General features: G+C 33.8%; 3 protein-coding genes across 4 annotated transcripts; all 3 read left to right on the forward strand.

The window, feature by feature from the left end:
- The first annotated feature begins 267 nt into the window (after nucleotides 1-267).
- On the forward strand, nucleotides 268-6,097 carry LOC121749013 (DNA repair protein recA homolog 3, mitochondrial-like). The gene is made up of 8 exons (XM_042143619.1): nucleotides 268-547; nucleotides 976-1,033; nucleotides 1,667-1,884; nucleotides 2,461-2,548; nucleotides 4,055-4,227; nucleotides 4,321-4,467; nucleotides 4,667-4,798; nucleotides 5,428-6,097. The coding sequence occupies exons 1-8, from the start codon at nucleotides 488-490 to the stop codon at nucleotides 5,791-5,793; spliced, it is 1,242 nt and encodes a 413-aa protein (XP_041999553.1). The 5' UTR covers nucleotides 268-487; the 3' UTR covers nucleotides 5,794-6,097.
- A 2,776-nt stretch (nucleotides 6,098-8,873) lies between these two features.
- LOC121747717 lies at nucleotides 8,874-11,074 on the forward strand. The gene is made up of 7 exons (XM_042141800.1): nucleotides 8,874-9,037; nucleotides 9,225-9,307; nucleotides 9,569-9,690; nucleotides 10,089-10,253; nucleotides 10,485-10,554; nucleotides 10,633-10,834; nucleotides 10,922-11,074. The coding sequence occupies exons 1-6, from the start codon at nucleotides 8,894-8,896 to the stop codon at nucleotides 10,832-10,834; spliced, it is 786 nt and encodes a 261-aa protein (XP_041997734.1). The 5' UTR covers nucleotides 8,874-8,893; the 3' UTR covers nucleotides 10,922-11,074.
- A 3,050-nt stretch (nucleotides 11,075-14,124) lies between these two features.
- Nucleotides 14,125-16,385, forward strand: LOC121747307. Of its 2 annotated transcripts, XM_042141324.1 has the most exons (8): nucleotides 14,125-14,178; nucleotides 14,278-14,385; nucleotides 14,593-14,675; nucleotides 14,876-14,997; nucleotides 15,347-15,511; nucleotides 15,711-15,804; nucleotides 15,884-16,076; nucleotides 16,164-16,385. In XM_042141324.1, exons 1-8 carry the CDS (start codon nucleotides 14,167-14,169, stop codon nucleotides 16,203-16,205), a joined length of 819 nt encoding a protein of 272 aa, XP_041997258.1. In that variant the 5' UTR covers nucleotides 14,125-14,166; the 3' UTR covers nucleotides 16,206-16,385. The 2 variants fall into 2 exon arrangements, with proteins under 2 accessions (XP_041997258.1, XP_041997257.1); XM_042141323.1 differs by lacking the exon at nucleotides 14,125-14,178 and having other exon boundaries at nucleotides 14,233-14,385.
- The last annotated feature ends 1,169 nt before the right edge of the window (nucleotides 16,386-17,554 follow it).

Consider the following 17,554-nt stretch of genomic DNA (forward strand, 5'->3'; position numbering starts at 1 on the left):
TTAAATAAGTAACAATTTTGTTATTGAAATACTAGCATTTTTATAAATATCTTCAAAACTCTCCTTTTGGAAGTTGGATAAGAATAGTCAGATGAATTTTGTACATGCATATTATTGAATGTATTTTAGTTAATATACTCAACTGCAAAAATAATGTTATCATAAGTAAATTGGTAAAAAAACACAATTGTTAGAAATGATCCAATTTTGGATGAAAATAAAAAAAACATTAGTAACGGTAATTGCCTGCAAAAGGAGGGAAAATCTATAAACCCTAGAAACCCTGTTTGTTTCCACTAGAACTGAAAAACTTGTTGACAATTTTCACAAATTGGATTATTGGTTGCTCTGAGATAGTTGCTCATGGATATCTCTAATTTAGAAGATGCTTGCCGCCTCACTTAGTGAACACCTACCTGTTTACTGATACTACAAAATAAGAGATTTTCCCCTTAATTTTTGTAGCTCTCTTCAACCGGAATCGAAAATGGCTCGGCTTCTTCGAAACGCTTCTTCTCTCAGGCGCTGTTTGTTTTCTCAGTTGCAGGTGTAGTTTAGCTCTTACATATGAAGTTTTCACTTCAATTTATCCGCCCTTAATTGCTGCTTTTGTTAGACATATGAAGTAAAATATTTTTTGAGCGCTCTCTGTTTATGCATGTTGGATACCTGGCTTACAGTTTCTACCATTTCTATTTCTTTTCTCACTTAAATATTTGCTGCATATGCCCGAGCGCACATGCTTGTGAATCTGTTTTTAATTCAAATTTCCTTTTTCGCCTTCTCTTGCGGGAATGAGAAGAACCTAGTTATTATCAGGAATTTGGAATTCCTTGAATGCTTTATTTTTACTTTTACTGATGTTGTTTGTTGTCTTGTTTGTATTTGTTTATCTTTACGGGTATTTCTGGAGAAATTGGATAAAAATAACTTTTGCAAGATCGAACATTTAACGGTGCTGGTATTGGTTTGCAGGGAGATAGGAGAGGATCACTGGAAACTTCTACTCAGCTATGTTACTTTGCCACTAAAGGTACTGAAAGTATCCTGAGATGTTTCCTCCCTGAATTCGACTAATCATCTTGCATGATACCTCATTTGGTTAATATGCTTTACATTTAGTTCTTGAGTAGAGAGTAAAATGTATATTTTGGTCCTATCATTTTTTTCGGTTAAGGGCTGTTAAGGTCTTATATGTAGGTCATTTTCTGAAAGTACATTCAGCCATGAAGTAGTAGTACTATATTTTCGTCGATTGTTCATTGAATAGAGTATGGTGACTCTGGTAATGTAATGATGCATTTAGTTGAACATTAGGTTTATTTTGTCACTAGTCTTTATTGCTTTTATCTATATTCATGTGGACAATGGACTCTAGTTAGAAAATTGGGTCACCAAATATATTGACTTCCTCTGCTCCTTATCTGTATCTTATTGAGCATATAACCTGAATGGTTCCATCTTTTCCATGGGTGTGTATCGGGTTTGTATTGATAAGGATGACTTTTGCATTAATGGTTGCTCTATGAGGATTTTGTCTCTGTATTATCCTTGCTTTTGCCTAGGTTGCTTTAGCTGTTTCCCTTCTTAAAGCTTTTACCATTGGGGTTTCTTTCCTCTTATGTTTGAAAGTTTCGTGAATTCAAATAATTCCTTATGTCTAAAGGTAGAAGGAAATCAAAGGCAGATGCAAGTGATTCTGGAGAAGAGAATATGTCAAAGAAAGATTTAGCTCTAAAGCTAGCTCTGGATCAGATAACATCATCATTTGGACAAGGATCCATTATGTGGCTTGGCCGCTCTGAGTCTTATAGACACACTCCAGTGGTATCCACTGGGTCATTTACTTTGGATATGGCACTGGGAATAGGAGGACTACCAAAGGTATCATATAGTATAAGAAAACTCTAGATTATTTATATTCATTGTACACTTTCATATTTTATTTTGTGAGACCTGCAGAATTTAAATTCATAAGAGGCGGGGTCATATATGTATCATCCTAAACATATAAATTGTTGTGTCAGGCACAATAAACATAACATAACGTATTAAACTAAGATTTTGAATGCTGGCCAATTATAAAATGGTCGTTTGTTGAGAAACTTGGCTGGTTTATTCTTTGGGCTTGTCAGTGAATATGCAACCAATCATATCATTCTAAGATTCCTTGATGCATACTTATCATGATACCATTTACTTTCCAAAACTCATTCTTGAATATTTTGTGTAGATATAAGTAATAATTTTCCTTCTAGCGTAGACCTGCATAACCTTTGTGTTTCACCCTCCCTATGTATATGCGGCATGTTCACAGTTGGGGGTTTATTTATGTGGTTCACTCCCTTTCAGCTGATTTTAAATTACACATAATCAAATTGTTCACGTTTGATTGTTTCATTAAATAGCCATATGGTCTATCTATGTATCTGGAGTTATAACAGAACAGAGTTCTATCAGGGACGTGTTGTGGAGATATATGGCCCAGAAGCTTCTGGGAAAACAACCCTCGCTTTGCATGTGATCGCTGAGTCACAAAAACAAGGAGGTTAGTTTCATAATATTTTATGAACATGTAAATTCGTTGTCAGACCAATATTCTCCATATACATCAGTTTCTTATAGGCATGTCCGTGACATATTTCTGCACTATATCTATATATTGAACTCATGTATTTATCCTATTTCAGACTGTATAGGTGTTAGGATATCATTATTATGGTGAAGTGTTCTGAGATATAACATGGCTTGTATCTATTCATTTGCTTTATCTGGATTTGTTCTTTGGTTGTCTTATTAAAAATTTGTGATGTTGTCCATTAAAACCTTGTTTAATACTAGTAGTATTACATGTCAAGAATTTTCAATTGATTATATGATAGGTACTTTAATCATGACCGGGTCACTGAATGTTTATTTAACACCATATTGCTTGCTGAGCTCACAATTCTCTTGAAGATTCTATTTACTATTTATCAAACTAAAAACTAAGACGCTTTAACATTAAAAAATAATAACATGCTTAAACAAGCACCCAAGTGTCAAGGCATGTATGATTGTCTTGCTAAGGAATTTCGGAATACAATAGTGATATACGTCTTGGGAAATTATAGAGAACTTTTGACTTGATGTTAGTCTATGTCTAAGGATGTTATTCACATATTTTTTGACGTGATGTTAGTCATGTCTAATGAACTTGATTAGCTTATAAAACTAAATTTTGCTACCAACATTAGTGCCAACTAATTGAATAGAAAGTACCAATGCTATTGAACCTTAGTTGGCTAAATTTACGTTGCAATTGTAACTACAAAGTATTGAGTCTATTGACTCTTTATAGTTTAGATAAGGATGTGATTCATGTGAACCATCTAAATGAAAAAAATAAAATTTCTTAACTTGTTGTTTTTCTTAATCCTTAGGATAGCTTCAATTCTTCTGCTTTAGTGTACAAAATGAAGTTCTCCCTTTATTGATAATTTAGAAGGGGAATTATCACTTTAGGCCCCAAATTATACCCACCTTATCAAAATTGTCCCGGACTATAAGAATTAATCCGTACTAATTAAACCCCAAACTTTTGGCATTGTATAAAAATTATCTTGCGTCAATTTTTCAGCCTCCGGAATTTTGACATAGCTCGTCGGATGCCACATTGAAATTTTTATTATTATTATTATTGATGACACAAAACTACGTCGTTATGTGCTACATACTTAAAATGATGATGCGGCATTTTTGGGGTATAGTTTGATAGTTTGGGGTATAGTTTGAGACATTTTTTAGAGGCACTCAGTTATTTTTATTTATAAACGAAATATCTAAATTTAAATATACAAATTTTGAGATAAATTAAAGAATGAGGATTGTATAAGGCAGAATAGGTTATCTGCAAGGCAAGCTACAGAAAACAGGTACATGCATGGAAGATGAGCTTATTAATAAACAATAATTTGTGAACATATATACTACTGCAACTTTCTTTTTTTCATATTACTTTGTTTACAGTGTTCTTCTTCCAAATTTATCCTTCTAATTTCTTTGTTATATACAGGCTACTGTGTTTTCGTTGATGCTGAGCATGCTCTTGATCCAACATTAGCTGAGGCTATTGGTGTAGACACCAAAAATTTGCTTCTGTCCCAACCAGATTCTGGTGAGCAGGCTCTCAGCTTGGTGGATACCTTAATCCGGAGTGGTTCTGTTGACGTTGTCGTTGTTGATAGTGTAAGACGAATAGTTTCTGCATGTTTTGGTCATGAGCTAAGGGGATTGACAATTTGACATACTTATATTTTTATTTACAATTTCTCCTTGCAGGTAGCTGCTTTGGTCCCTAAAGGCGAACTTGATGGTGAAATGGGTGATGCACACATGGCAATGCAAGCTAGACTTATGAGTCAAGCACTTCGGAAATTGAGCCACTCACTCTCTCTTTCACAGACAATCTTAATTTTCACAAATCAGGCATTATTCTGATGCATTGAGTGATTTTTTTTCCTTTCATATTTTGCATATCTGCCCTACTTTATTGCCTAGTTAATATATGTATGTTGTGCTATTTTCTCTAAATTTTCATGGCAAAGTGAGATTATTTAGGGCTTGCTTAAAAAGGGCAAGTTCATGTAGTTAATTTTCATCCCTGATTAGTTACAATTGATATTAGGTTCGAGCAAAGCTTTCTATTACTGGATTTGGCGGTCCAACCGAAGTTACTTGTGGTGGAAATGCCCTGAAATTTTATGCTTCTGTACGCCTCAATATCAGGAGAATAGGGATGGTAAAGAGGGGAGAAGAGGTATTGATCTCTCATGTTTCTCATATACAAACTTGCCTAGTTAACTTGATCTAACAGTGTCAGTTGCGATTAATATACCTTCTTAGGTGCTTGGTTATAACTTATATAGTAGTATTACTTTTGGAAAATCTCAAATCTGAAAATATGTGGCTGGTATTTCTGTGCATGCTGAGTCTAATAAGCTTACAGCTTGCGTTTAATGACTACCAAGTGCAACACAATCTTCACTATGGTTAATGAAATGTACTCACAATACTTGGAATATGTTGGACTTGGATCAACTTTTTTGACACTGCCCATAGGTTCCAGGATTATCAAACTTCATCTTGAATGCTTTAAATCTAATTACGAAATGCATAGGACTATATATCTGTGCATTTGTACTCATGACTCTCATAATGATTTTTATAAAAACACTTGTAATCTCCCGAATTATACAGAAACACCATGTCTATTAACATATACCGATATATCTTGTAGAGAGCTGTCATGTGATATTTGTGTGTTTTTATAAAGTTGGGACTCTATGCTTGCAGTTAAATCTTGTGAAGTAGTACATTTTTCTACATCTTTGTCGAATAATGAAAAATAGTGTATGTATTTGTAGTGATTCCTTAACTGTAATGCAGACTATAGGAAGCCAAGTTGCTGTAAAGATCGTCAAGAACAAGCACGCACCTCCATTTAGAACTGCACAATTTGAGCTTGAGTTTGGGAAAGGGATTTCTCGAGAGGCCGAGCTTATAGAGTTGGGAAGCAAATATAACCTGATCACAAAAACTGGCATAGCATACTATCATATAAATGATCAGGTTATTAATGGGAAGGATGCTTTCAAGAGATACTTGTCTGAAAATGTAAGTGTGAGAGACGAACTTATGGCGAACCTAAGACAGAAGATTACAGATGGTGAACAAGACAGTGAAAAGTTGGTTGAGGACGTTCCTGCATCTGAAATGACCGATGAGGAAGCTACTGCTGCTGCTGAGGCATAAATACTGATGGCCAAGATATACTTTGGCATAGTACTCTTCAGAGTGAAGAAATTTTGCACATTGACAGAAAATCGACGGGACAATTCATGGCCCATTCCATGTTTTTTCCGGTCTTCATTAGTATCTTGAAACTGCAGCCTTGCAAGTAAATTGCCCTTCGCATGCATTACAGGTCAGTAGAGCATGAAAATTTTGTGATCGTATTTCACCTAACTAATTTTGTGATTGTATTGTACATAAGATTTCTTTCAATGCATTCAACAATGGTGATGTGTGAGGTACCTGCCTCTGCACATTTTGTCCATTTCGATTCATTGTTTCTTTCGTTCTGGTAAAATTATTAAGGGCCATTTAAACATATTTCTTGTGTGTAGTTATCTATCATTTCGTAGCTCAGCTCTTCAAATTTGTGATTACTTAATAAAACATTACAAAGCTTGAACAGATGCATTGTATTAACTAACTTCTTTTTTTTATTGATTATTAGACTTTTTTGCTTTCTAGTATCAGAATGAAGCCGATTGTATGATTTCAGCTAAAGGATGCGTTTGAGTCATGTTGAATTCAATGGTTACTTCAAGATTTTCCCAATTTTTACGATCATAATTATCAAAATGAGGAATATATTTTTATTCGTCAACACAAGCATTTTCAATATCAGATGCATTAATAAGATGTCACTCAAGTAATCAATTTCATCATTTGCATTTTCATGATTTTGATTGTATAACTGTTCATTTGACTAATTGAAATTGTCATGTTAAATCTATACCTACCTTTTGGATAACAAGTATTCAGAGTCCATTTTTCATTTTTGTATTTTATTACCTGAGTTTGAGTCGTGAGTACTAAATTGAAAAAAAATATGTTCACACTTACAAGAGCTACAAAGAAAAATGTTGAGATTAGAGTGTATAATAATGGAGCAAGAACCACCTTTCTTTCATTTAATTGTTTACCCGAATTTCTCCAAGCGGACGTTAATTACATACATCAAATTAAAGCTAATCACACACTCTCTCTCCTAAAATTATTTTACTTTTAATTTTACACAGTGATCTTAATTTAAATTATTTTTTCACAAGATATAATATTAAATTAAAAGTAATTTTATGAGCATGGTAACGATATACTAATTGAAATATGTTCACCTTGAATTTTATGATAATGATATTACAAAATTTCTCAATTTTGTTAAAATGCATTTTATTTCATTATCATGTTGTGGCCCAGATAACAAAGTATCCTATTTGAGGCTGAAAATAAAATGTAGTATGCTAATAAAAACGAAAATTTGGCATAAAGTGGCATCATCTTTTAGTACATGGTGTTGATGTGCTGTGCATTAACTCCATTGCATATACAACAAGAGGATCTTTCACTGCTTAGTGCTTGCAGGTAGATATTCTAACAGAAACAGAGAGAATACTCGTCCACAATCAAGTGTCCTAAGTTGACTTGACAAACGGTATAGTGGAAAGTGGGTAGAATAAGATAATGGAGCGAGCGTGAATCCTATTTTTATATAATTAATTTTAAAATAAAATAAGTTAAATGAGTTAGTGGAGTGTGAATCCTACTTTTATATATTAAATTTAAAATAACATATGAGTGAAATAAGTTAGTGGAACGTGAGGTCCATTACTAAAAATTATAAAAAATAAGTTAGACACTTAATTGTGGACGAACGGAAAAGAAAACTTGAGATACTTAATCGTGGATGAGGAAGTACAATTGCTCTTTCTTATTTTATTATCTTTTTTACGTAACTATTTTATTTCTTGATCCCCATGACACTAGGGAAAAAGGCAAAATCAACAACCATATCTCGGCTAGTTATCCATAGTAAAACTATACAGGGCTGACATAGAAACTAATATTGACAAGGGCTATCTTTTCTAAATTTTATTTGAAAGCACATTTTTAGATAATTTAGATGATTGATAATGGATTTGCATAATAATTTACACTAAATTTTGAAAAAATATACTAAAAAATTTGATAGAAATCAGTGGGTTCCATCCTAAAACCAATTGGTGATAGGAGGAAGGGCCCATGAGACTTATATACTAGTTTCAGTTTTCTCTTGACACCGATGTGGGACAGTTATATGTTATATTTTTAGTTTCAATTGCCAACAAAATTTATAGAAGAAAAATGTTAAAAAAAATATGAGCTTCACTTGGTGCGCCCATGCTATATAGTACTCCTTCCATCCCAACTAAATTGAGTCGTATCGTATTCCTCTTTGAGATGTCCTAACTAAGTTGAGTCATTTCATTTTTTAACAAAAAAACAAAATATTCCATCACTATTACTTTATTCCACCATCTACTTTACTCTCTCTTTATATTTTCTACTTTATTCATCTCTCTTACTTTTCAACACAATTTCTTAATCTCTGTGCTCAAAAGTTTTGTTTCAACTTAGATGGAACGGAGGAAGTACTAGTAAATATGTAATTGGTGGGGACCCATCTGGTCCCTACGTGGCTTCATTATTGTCAATGACAAAAAGAAACATCTCTATTAACAAGAAAATGAGCATGTATATATTTTTTGGGATCGGTTCCTATTTTTCAATGTACTAGTTAGTACATAATTACACCAAAAGTAAAATACAATATCATTATCATTTCAACTCAATATCATTATTGATGAAAAGTTAAAAACCAATAGTATAATTTTCATTTCATCTTATCACTCCTATCATTTGTTAGAAAATATTACTGTAGTTTATAAAAAAAAGTGTCAAGGAGAGAAAATAAAACAAGAAAGATGAGATAGGCAAAAAAAGAAAAAGAAAATGGATAGTCATCGTTGGGATAGAGAGAGTCTTTAATTAAAAATTATCATGTTGTGGCACAGAAAGAAAGTATGCTATTTTGGCACATTTTTGAGCTAAAAATGAAAAGCTACAAAAAGAAAACTAAAAATTGGCAAAAAAGTGGCGTCATCTTGTAGCACAGCGTTGTGCTGTGCTGTGCTGTGCATTAACTCCATTGCTTGCATGAACATATATAAAGAGAAAGAGAGAGAGACCTTCCTTCTAAATTTCTTCTCCTTTCAAAACCTCTTTAAGTGCTTTGCTTGTTGCTATAATGGATATCACTGCAAATCTTTCTGCAGCTACGCAGCAGAAGCTATCGTTCCCGAACAAGCATGGCGAGAAACTTGTTGGCATACTCCACGACACCGGCTCTCCATACCTTGTAATTCTCTGCCATGGTTGTCGATCCTCAAAGGTACACCGATTGCTTGAATCTTGTATCTTCATTACAACTTTCATGCTAAGTATAGTATAAACAAATATTCCATTGTGCATTTTAGTATTTAAAACCAGTTGGTTCTGTTATTTTCATTGTTTTTGCTGTGACAACTATAATTTGATTTTGTTGATTCAATTCTTATCATGACTACTTTCTTACGCAGAATGACAAAATCTTGGTGAGTATTGCTGCTGCTCTAGAAAAAGAAGGAATCAGTGCTTTTCGTTTGGATTTCTCCGGAAACGGGTATGGTTCTGAGAAAATGATATACTACTATTTAACATTATATTGTGTAGTGAAAAGAATAAACTTGTATGATTGGTTGATCATAACATAGCTATTATATTTATACATATGGCTTTAAGTCTATTGTGTTTTCTTGTTCATGTACATGCTCTCTTGATATGTTAAGTGTAAATTAGTATATGCATTGAACTTGTTATTTGCTAATCATCCACTTCTCTTTTTCATTTCTAGATTTTATGTTTTGAGTTGATTAATTTGCAGGGAAAGTGAAGGTGATCTCCAGTTGGGTAGCTACTCAAAAGAGGTTGAAGACATAAGATCTGCGGTCGAGTATTTCACTGGTTCAAAGCGCTCACCAATTGCAGTTCTTGGTCACAGTAAAGGTATGCTGAGTATTTAGATCTAAATATCTTGTAGAGCATAACGACCCTCGTAAATGTCGAAGATGACCGTGAACTTCCTCTTGTAATCCTATAGATGGATGAGAGAGTCATCTTTGACAGTCATGAGAAACGTATGATTGTGCTGAATTTCTCAATGCTAATTCTATGTTGTCCAAGTTGTTTCATCTGCCAAAATCAAACCAAGTTTATAAAGATTCTCTTAGCATTATTTGAGGATTTGTTTCCTTATTAATCTTTAATCCTAGTTTAGGACAGTATCAACCGTATGCCCCTTTTGAGGCATAATAGTCTTCTTTTGAGATTGTCTTTTCTCGTTATTTCTGTATTTCATTTTGCTTAGAATATGTTATTTTTTTAATTCTCGATGATTTTTGCAGGTGGGGATGCCGTCATTCTGTATGCATGCAAGTATCACGATTTACCTGCCATGGTAAATCTTTCTAGTCCTTGTTTTCTCAAAAGCGGAATGGAGGAAGTGTTCGGTAAAGATATCGGGGACAAACTCAAGAAGGATGCATCTGTGGATGCTAAATCCAAGACAGGTTGTTTAGTCTTTCTGGTTGCTATAAATGAGCCTAAATGATGGTTAGTTTGTAAACTTTCATTCATTACAAGTGTTAAAACATGAAAGGATTGACATATTTTTATTTTGAAAGCTCTTAATCACCTTCTGCTGAGATGTTCACATAAAAGAGAACTGATTCCTAGTTTTCATTTCCATTTTGGGATTTCATTAACTATTGTAACATGTGAATTTGAATACCGTCTCGCAGAAGAAAGCGTGGCAGAGGGACTCAATACAGACATGAGCGACACTCTCGTTCCAATTGATGCGAACTGCAGGTAAGCGTGTTGCTAATTTCATGAGAGTACTATTTTACTATTCGGTGACGGTCTCTAACTTGTGAAATGTGAATCAAGGGTGCTGACAGTGCACGGGGATGCTGATGATGTTATCCCGGTTGAGAGAGCAAAAGAGTTCGCCAAGATGGTACGGAACCACCAGCTGATAATCATACCAGGAGCCAATCATGGGTACACTTCACAGCACGAAGAGATGGTCGCAGCTGTTCTGCCTTTCCTCAAGGAATACATGAGCTGCGAAGAAAGCCCCTCCAATTAGGTATGACGATATCTTGATCTTACGTGCTTAAGAAGTTGTTCTTGATTTTTTCTGCTAATCTACCTTAGATTTGGTGCTTGATATTAGGTTGATCATGTGGAGAGTGGAGTGCAGTGACCGATCCAACAGTGCAATGAACAAGTCCTGCTAATGAATAATGCACCATCCTATGTTTATGTTTGCCTGCTTCCATGAAAAGACTTGTGCAAGTTTGAACTTTCTAAATTTCAAGACAAGAGGTTTAAGATGTATGTTTGTGTTTGTTTACAAACTACTGTCAACATTTCCTAATACAAACCTCGTACTTTTCAATTTGTCTTAATATTTTTCTTGTCCAATTATGCATATTCATTGTTTTCGAGATTGGCTCGACACTTGATTACCCGAGTTTGATCTCAGCCCGTGTTTAGCTCGTGTGATACAAGAAAATATTATATTAGGCCTTGAGCTTGAGCTTGAGCTTGACTCGTCTGATGATATTCGAATAAATGGTCTCTCTCTCTCTCTCAACTTCCAAATGATCTTCTAGTCAGTAGTGATGTTTCAAGATTTTGAAAAAAATAGAAAACATCATCTCATGTCATACGCATAGCCACGCATCTAATGTCATCAGTTTCTAATCACGGTATGAGAGTACTATTTTGAGACAATAATTATGGGATAACAAATTTTTTTAATCAATATAGAGCAAGGATTATAATCAATATCGAACTAATTTCTAGTGCCGAAGCAACCCTTTATTTGTAGTTTGTTTTAGTTCATTTTAGAACCTGTTAAATAACACGGAGTTCATTTTTATCCGCTTTAGTTTATTTTATACGGAGTCTAAACAATCTTAAAATGAACTCCGTGCTATCTACATAAACTCCTTGTTGGTTCGATAGTTCAGCACTAGGAATTAGTTTTGTATATATTACAACCGGCAAGGAGCAAAGTATAAAAATCACACGTCTCAAGATACTTGCATAATAGATTTAATATAGTAATCTTTTTAATGACAATACTCGCAGAATATTAAAAACGTTTCACGCAATCTTTACAACGGCAAATCAACAATACTTGCAGATATTAGGCTAAATTTCACTAGCAATAACAACTCCACAATACAATTAGCATGTGGCTCACGCAAGCTTCACACAAATAATGCTAGTGGAATATTCTAAAACAAGTGCAAGAAAACAAATATTTATGATAATACTCCCACCGTCCGCGAATATGAGTTTCATTTTTCCATTTTGGTCCGTCTGCGAATTGAAATCCCGGTTCATTATTACTATAAATGATAAAGAGACCCCACATTCCACCAACTCATTCCGCTAACCGTAGCAGATCACTTACTCCAAAACACCGATCCATTTCCTACTCCACACTCACAACAAAATAAAATAATCTTATAAACATGAGCAATTTTAATAAGTGATGGTGGGTCCATTTTATTTTGTTGTGAGTGTGGAGTAGGAAATTGATTAGTGTTTTGGAGTGGTGATCCGCTCTGTCCACTAACATATCATTTAAAACTAATACTACAAGTGAGGTCCATATTCCATTTACTTTCTTCTACCCACTTTTCTTAACATTTATTAAAACCCTGCCAGAAGGAAATGAGACTCCTATTCACGGACGGAGGGAGTAACTGATTTGATTCCTGTGTGTCCTCGCGCTAGAGTGTGTAACTGATTTTGTTTGTGTGGGAACGGAATGAACGATTAAATTTTCAGCATCATTGTTTTCGTTTTGTGTAACTGATTTTGTTTGTGTTGGAACGGAATGAACGATTAAATTTTCAGCATCATTGTTTTCATTTTGTGTAACTGATTTTGTTTGTGTGGGAACGGAATGAACGATTAAATTTTCAGCATCATTGTTTTCATTTTGTGTAACTGATTTTGTTTGTGTGGGAACGGAATGAACGATTACATTTTCAGCATCATTGTTTTCATTTTGTGTAACTGATTTTGTTTGTGTGGGAACGGAATGAACGATTACATTTTCAGCATCATTGTTTTCATTTTGTGTAACTGATTTTGTTTGTGTGGGAATGGAATGAACGATTAAATTTTCAGCATCATTGTTTACATTTTGTGTAACTGATTTTGTTTGTGTGGGAATGGAATGAACGATTAAATTTTCAGCATCATTGTTTTCATTTTGTGTAACTGATTTTATTTGTGTGGGAACGGAATGAACGATTACATTTTCAGCATCATTGTTTTCATTTTGTGTAACTGATTTTGTTTGTGTGGGAATGGAATGAACGATTAAATTTTCAGCATCATTGTTTTCATTTTGTGTAACTGATTTTGTTTGTGTGGGAACAGAATGAACGATTAAATTTCCAGCATCAATGTTTTCATTTTTTTTGGTAGTGCTTTCATACTTACGTGTATATAAATTTTGACAACTCATATTCACAGAAAAAGCAGTGGAAATTAAATTGCAATTTCCGATTAGTATTTTTTAATATTATAAGCACGGAACATAGATAGCTAGTAATTTAGTAGTACTACTTACTAGAGTATGATTTAAATTTGTGTACACATGCAAATTTTATTAAAATTGATGCATGAATATTTCGTTGTAGATTACACAAATATTTTTAAAACGACTCTCTATACATAATAAAATATTTAGGTTTACATCTATTTCGAAAAGACAATTAGCACACAAATAGTTTCAAAATGACTATTCATAATAAAATATTCTGGTTTCCATAATACATCGTCTTTTCAAATGCATTAATATCAATAAAATTTGCAGGCAACATAATTTTATTTACAAAACAATATTACTAATAGTATTATTTAAAGAGGGTTATATATATATATATATGGATAATAGTCGGTTAAATTATGAAATTTGGTCAAATTTTGGTCAGTCGGAATATTAAATTAAGATTTTTCATTTTGTCGCCTCATTTATTCCATTCGTGAATAAATCATGTTAAAAATGATGTTATTTCAAAAGACGCCATTACATGTGTTGACAATTGAAACTAAAAATATAACATATAATTGTCCCACATCGGTGTCAAGATAAAACTGAAACTAGTATATAAGTCTCATGGGCCCCTCTTCCTATCACCAATTAGTTTTAGGATGGAACCCACGGATTTCTATCAACATGCATGAAAGGGAAAAGTTGAAATTTAGTGATTTAATATTTTAATTTCAAAGATTATTGAATTGATTAGGATTTGATATGATGATAGAGTCATATAGATAAGTACTAATCATGTATATTTGTAGCACAACATGGTGCTGTGCTGTGCATTAACTCCATTCAGAATCTTTCAAAACTTGCTAAGTGATTGCGTTATCTCGTGAAGATATTTAATGCGAAAGAGAGTATGTTCCTTCTACAGTTTTTAGTTTTTTTTCCTTTCTCTTAATCATAGTATTTCTTTGCTGATTGCGACAATGGATATGAACTGCACAATTACGCAGCAGAAGCTATTGATTCGCAACAAGCATGGCGAGAAACTCGTTGGCATATTGCACGATACTGGCTCTCCTCAGCTCGTTCTTCTCTGCCATGGTTTTCGATCCTCGAAGGTACACCAACTGCTTCAACCTTTGATTTTCATTCACTACTAATTGCAACTTTCAAGATATGTAGTAACAACAATTAATGCATTTATTCAGTTTTAGTATTTGAACCTCTAATTTCTCTCATTTGCATTCACTTCTGTTGTGGAAGCTATAATTTGATTATTTGTAATACTTCAATTCATATCATAGCATGCTCACTTTCTAATGCAGAACGACGAGATCTTGGTGAGTATCGGTGCTGCTTTAGAAAAAGAAGGAATCAGTGCTTTTCGCTTGGATTTCTCCGGAAATGGGTATGTATGATTCTCACAAACTGATATATTGAACAGTATTTTGTGTAGTGAAAAGGATAAATTTAATTATTGTTTGACTACAATCATCTCTCTTTCTTCTTGATACTATGTTTTAGTGTAAATTAGTAAATGCATTTGAGTTGTTATGTGATTTTGTGTTTCATTTATAGATTTCATGTTTAGAGTTGATTAATTTGCAGGGAAAGTGAAGGTACTTTCCAGTTTGGTAACTACTCAAAGGAGGTTGAAGACATAAGATCTGTGGTTGAGTACTTTGTTGGATCAAACCGCTCTCCAATTGCAATTGTTGGTCACAGTAAAGGTATGCCCAGTATTTATATCCAAATATATTCTAATGCTTACACTTATTTTCCATGTTTGATAATTTGTGTCCTTGTTTATCTTTATAAGTGATTTACTTTCCTAGTTTAGAGCAACAAATAGTTTCTCTTCGGAAGTGCTAGGCTAGATATATATATCTAAGAAAGTAAAGAATTTAGGACGGTATCAACCCTAGACCTCTTCGGAGGATTGTTCTTCATTTGAGATTAAATTCCAGATATTCTCTTCTGTTTTCCTCTGGTCTTGTTATTTTTGTGTTCAAACTGCCTTTACTCCACATCATAGCTCTTCTTAGCATTACTTTTATGTCTTGTTTTTCTGCTTCGCAGGCGGGGATGGTGTCATTCTGTATGCGTCCAAATATCACGATATACCTGCCGTAGTGAATCTTTCCAATCCTATTGATCTGAGAAGAGGAATGGAGGAGCGGTTTGGTGAAGATATCTTCGACAGACTCAAGAAGGATGGATATGTGGATGTTGAATCGAAGACGGGTAATTGTTTAGGCTTTCTGGTTGCATATAAATGTCACAAGTGTAGATGCTATAAATGAGTCGAAATGACATGGTTGGCTTGTATCATCTCGTACCACGCCTGGTACAGATGAACACAGAAACGGCATGGTGTCTTCTAGCCTTCCTATTAGCAGAGTTCACATAAAACAGAGAAAACTAAATATAATCCTTTTAACAGATGATTTTGTGTACCGTCTCACTCAAGAAAGCATGATGGAGCGACTCAATACAGACATGTGTGAAGCCTGCCTTTCAATTGATGCCAACTGTAGGTAAGCAAGCATGATGCTAAATTCATCTATATTGTAACAAAATACTGAAATGGCTCTAATTTGTGAAATGTGAATCAAGGGTGCTGACAGTGCACGGGACAGCCGATGAGGTTATCCCGGTTGGAGATGCATACGAGTTCCCCAAGGTGATACGAAACCACCAGCTGATAATCATACCGGGAGCCAATCACGGATTCTCTTCACATCAAGAAGAGATGGTCTCAGCTGTTCTGCCTTTCCTTAAGGAATGCATGAGCCGCGCCTCCACTCAGGTATGTCGATTTCTTGATCTTACGTGCTTCAAACGCTGTTCTTGATTTTTATTGCTAATTTAACTTATATTTGGTGCTTGATATTAGGTTGATCATGTGGAGGGTGCAGTGAGTGCAATGACTGATTGAAAAGTGCAATGATCAAATCCTGCTAAATAATAATGCACCATCCTTTGTTCTTGTGAAAACATTTGTGCAAGTTTGAACTTTATAAATTTCAAGACAAGAGGTTTAAGATGTATGTTTGTGGTTGTTTACAAACTACAACATTTCCCAATCCAAATCTCTGCTTTTCGATTTGTTGGTTTGAGTTTGATCACTTGAGGTTCTATATTGATGTTCGAGGCTTGATCGCCACTTATTTACCCGAGCTTAATCTTTGTTTGAGCTCAGCTCGTATGATACTCGATAACATTGTCTTTGAATTGAGCTCGAGCTCGACTTCTCTGATATTCGTGTATATGGTGTTCGAGGTCGAGCTTGCTAATAGCTTGTGAAAGGCTCGAAAAATATTCAAAATGTCCTCTTGATCACATTTTACTCGAACTCAATTGAAGGTTTGATCCGAGACTCATGTATGAGCTCGATTGAATGAAGGTTCGGGGACAAGCTCAATTAAAAAGCTCACGAACATGTTCGCGAACAAACGAATTTGAACATATTCGCGAGTCTAGTGATCTGAGCACCGTCAGGCTCGAGCTTGGCTCAAATAATCTTCAAGCTCAAACTGGGCTTGTTCACTTTCAAATCAAACTTTAAAGAGCTGTTTTCAGGGGAGCCAATTCATTTACAACCTAATTAAAGAGTTAGTTAAATTTCACTTCAAATAAAGAAGAAAATGTGGAATTGAATATTTGAGTTTTTAGAATATTATTTATATTTTATAGTAATTTAAATAATATACGGGTATTAAATACTAGTATATTTTATTCATATTATATTATATTATATTATATTATATTTCACAATAAATTTTATAATTTAAAAATATATAAAATATTTTATATATTATTATATTTAGATTTTACGGTATATACCAAATTTCGGTATGTCGCGGTATATAAAAATTCATACATTTACCTTACCGAAATATTTTAGTAAGGTATCATACCGTACCGAAAATCACGGTATACCAAAAATTCGATATTTTCGGTATTTCTTCGGTACGATAAGGCCGGTATTTCGACATTTTGGTATTTTCCCCCAGCCCTAATTCGTACAACCAAATATGTAGAAATTACACCATGAATTGACATATAGATTAATTTTGGTATTATCGAATTGTGATGAAGAAAATATATGAATTGTTTGTAACTTTTTTTTGTTAGTATTATTTTTACAACAAAATACTTGAGAATAAATGAATTGTATAGCGATCATAACATTGTCTAATTATTAATAGTATTGCAAACACTGAATATAAATAGTGAATATTTGTCTATGATTTAATTTTCTGTATTAGAGCACACTCATATTTT

This window comes from Salvia splendens, chromosome 9 (assembly GCF_004379255.2).
Source record: "Salvia splendens isolate huo1 chromosome 9, SspV2, whole genome shotgun sequence".
Lineage (NCBI taxonomy): Eukaryota > Viridiplantae > Streptophyta > Magnoliopsida > Lamiales > Lamiaceae > Salvia > Salvia splendens.

Excerpts from the sequence above, each read along its gene's own strand:
- LOC121747717 (XM_042141800.1), top strand. The coding sequence starts at position 8,894 with ATGGATATCACTGCAAATCTTTCTGCAGCTACGCAGCAGAAGCTATCG. Across the intron at positions 9,038-9,224 it reads ATGGTTGTCGATCCTCAAAG|AATGACAAAATCTTGGTGAG; the intron begins GTACACCGATTG and ends TTTCTTACGCAG. Across the intron at positions 9,308-9,568 it reads TTGGATTTCTCCGGAAACGG|GGAAAGTGAAGGTGATCTCC; the intron begins GTATGGTTCTGA and ends ATTAATTTGCAG.
- LOC121749013 (XM_042143619.1), top strand. The coding sequence starts at position 488 with ATGGCTCGGCTTCTTCGAAACGCTTCTTCTCTCAGGCGCTGTTTGTTT. Across the intron at positions 548-975 it reads GTTTGTTTTCTCAGTTGCAG|GGAGATAGGAGAGGATCACT; the intron begins GTGTAGTTTAGC and ends ATTGGTTTGCAG. Across the intron at positions 2,549-4,054 it reads TGAGTCACAAAAACAAGGAG|GCTACTGTGTTTTCGTTGAT; the intron begins GTTAGTTTCATA and ends TGTTATATACAG.
- LOC121747307 (XM_042141323.1), top strand. The coding sequence starts at position 14,251 with ATGGATATGAACTGCACAATTACGCAGCAGAAGCTATTGATTCGCAAC. Across the intron at positions 14,998-15,346 it reads AATTGTTGGTCACAGTAAAG|GCGGGGATGGTGTCATTCTG; the intron begins GTATGCCCAGTA and ends TCTGCTTCGCAG. Across the intron at positions 16,077-16,163 it reads TGAGCCGCGCCTCCACTCAG|GTTGATCATGTGGAGGGTGC; the intron begins GTATGTCGATTT and ends GCTTGATATTAG.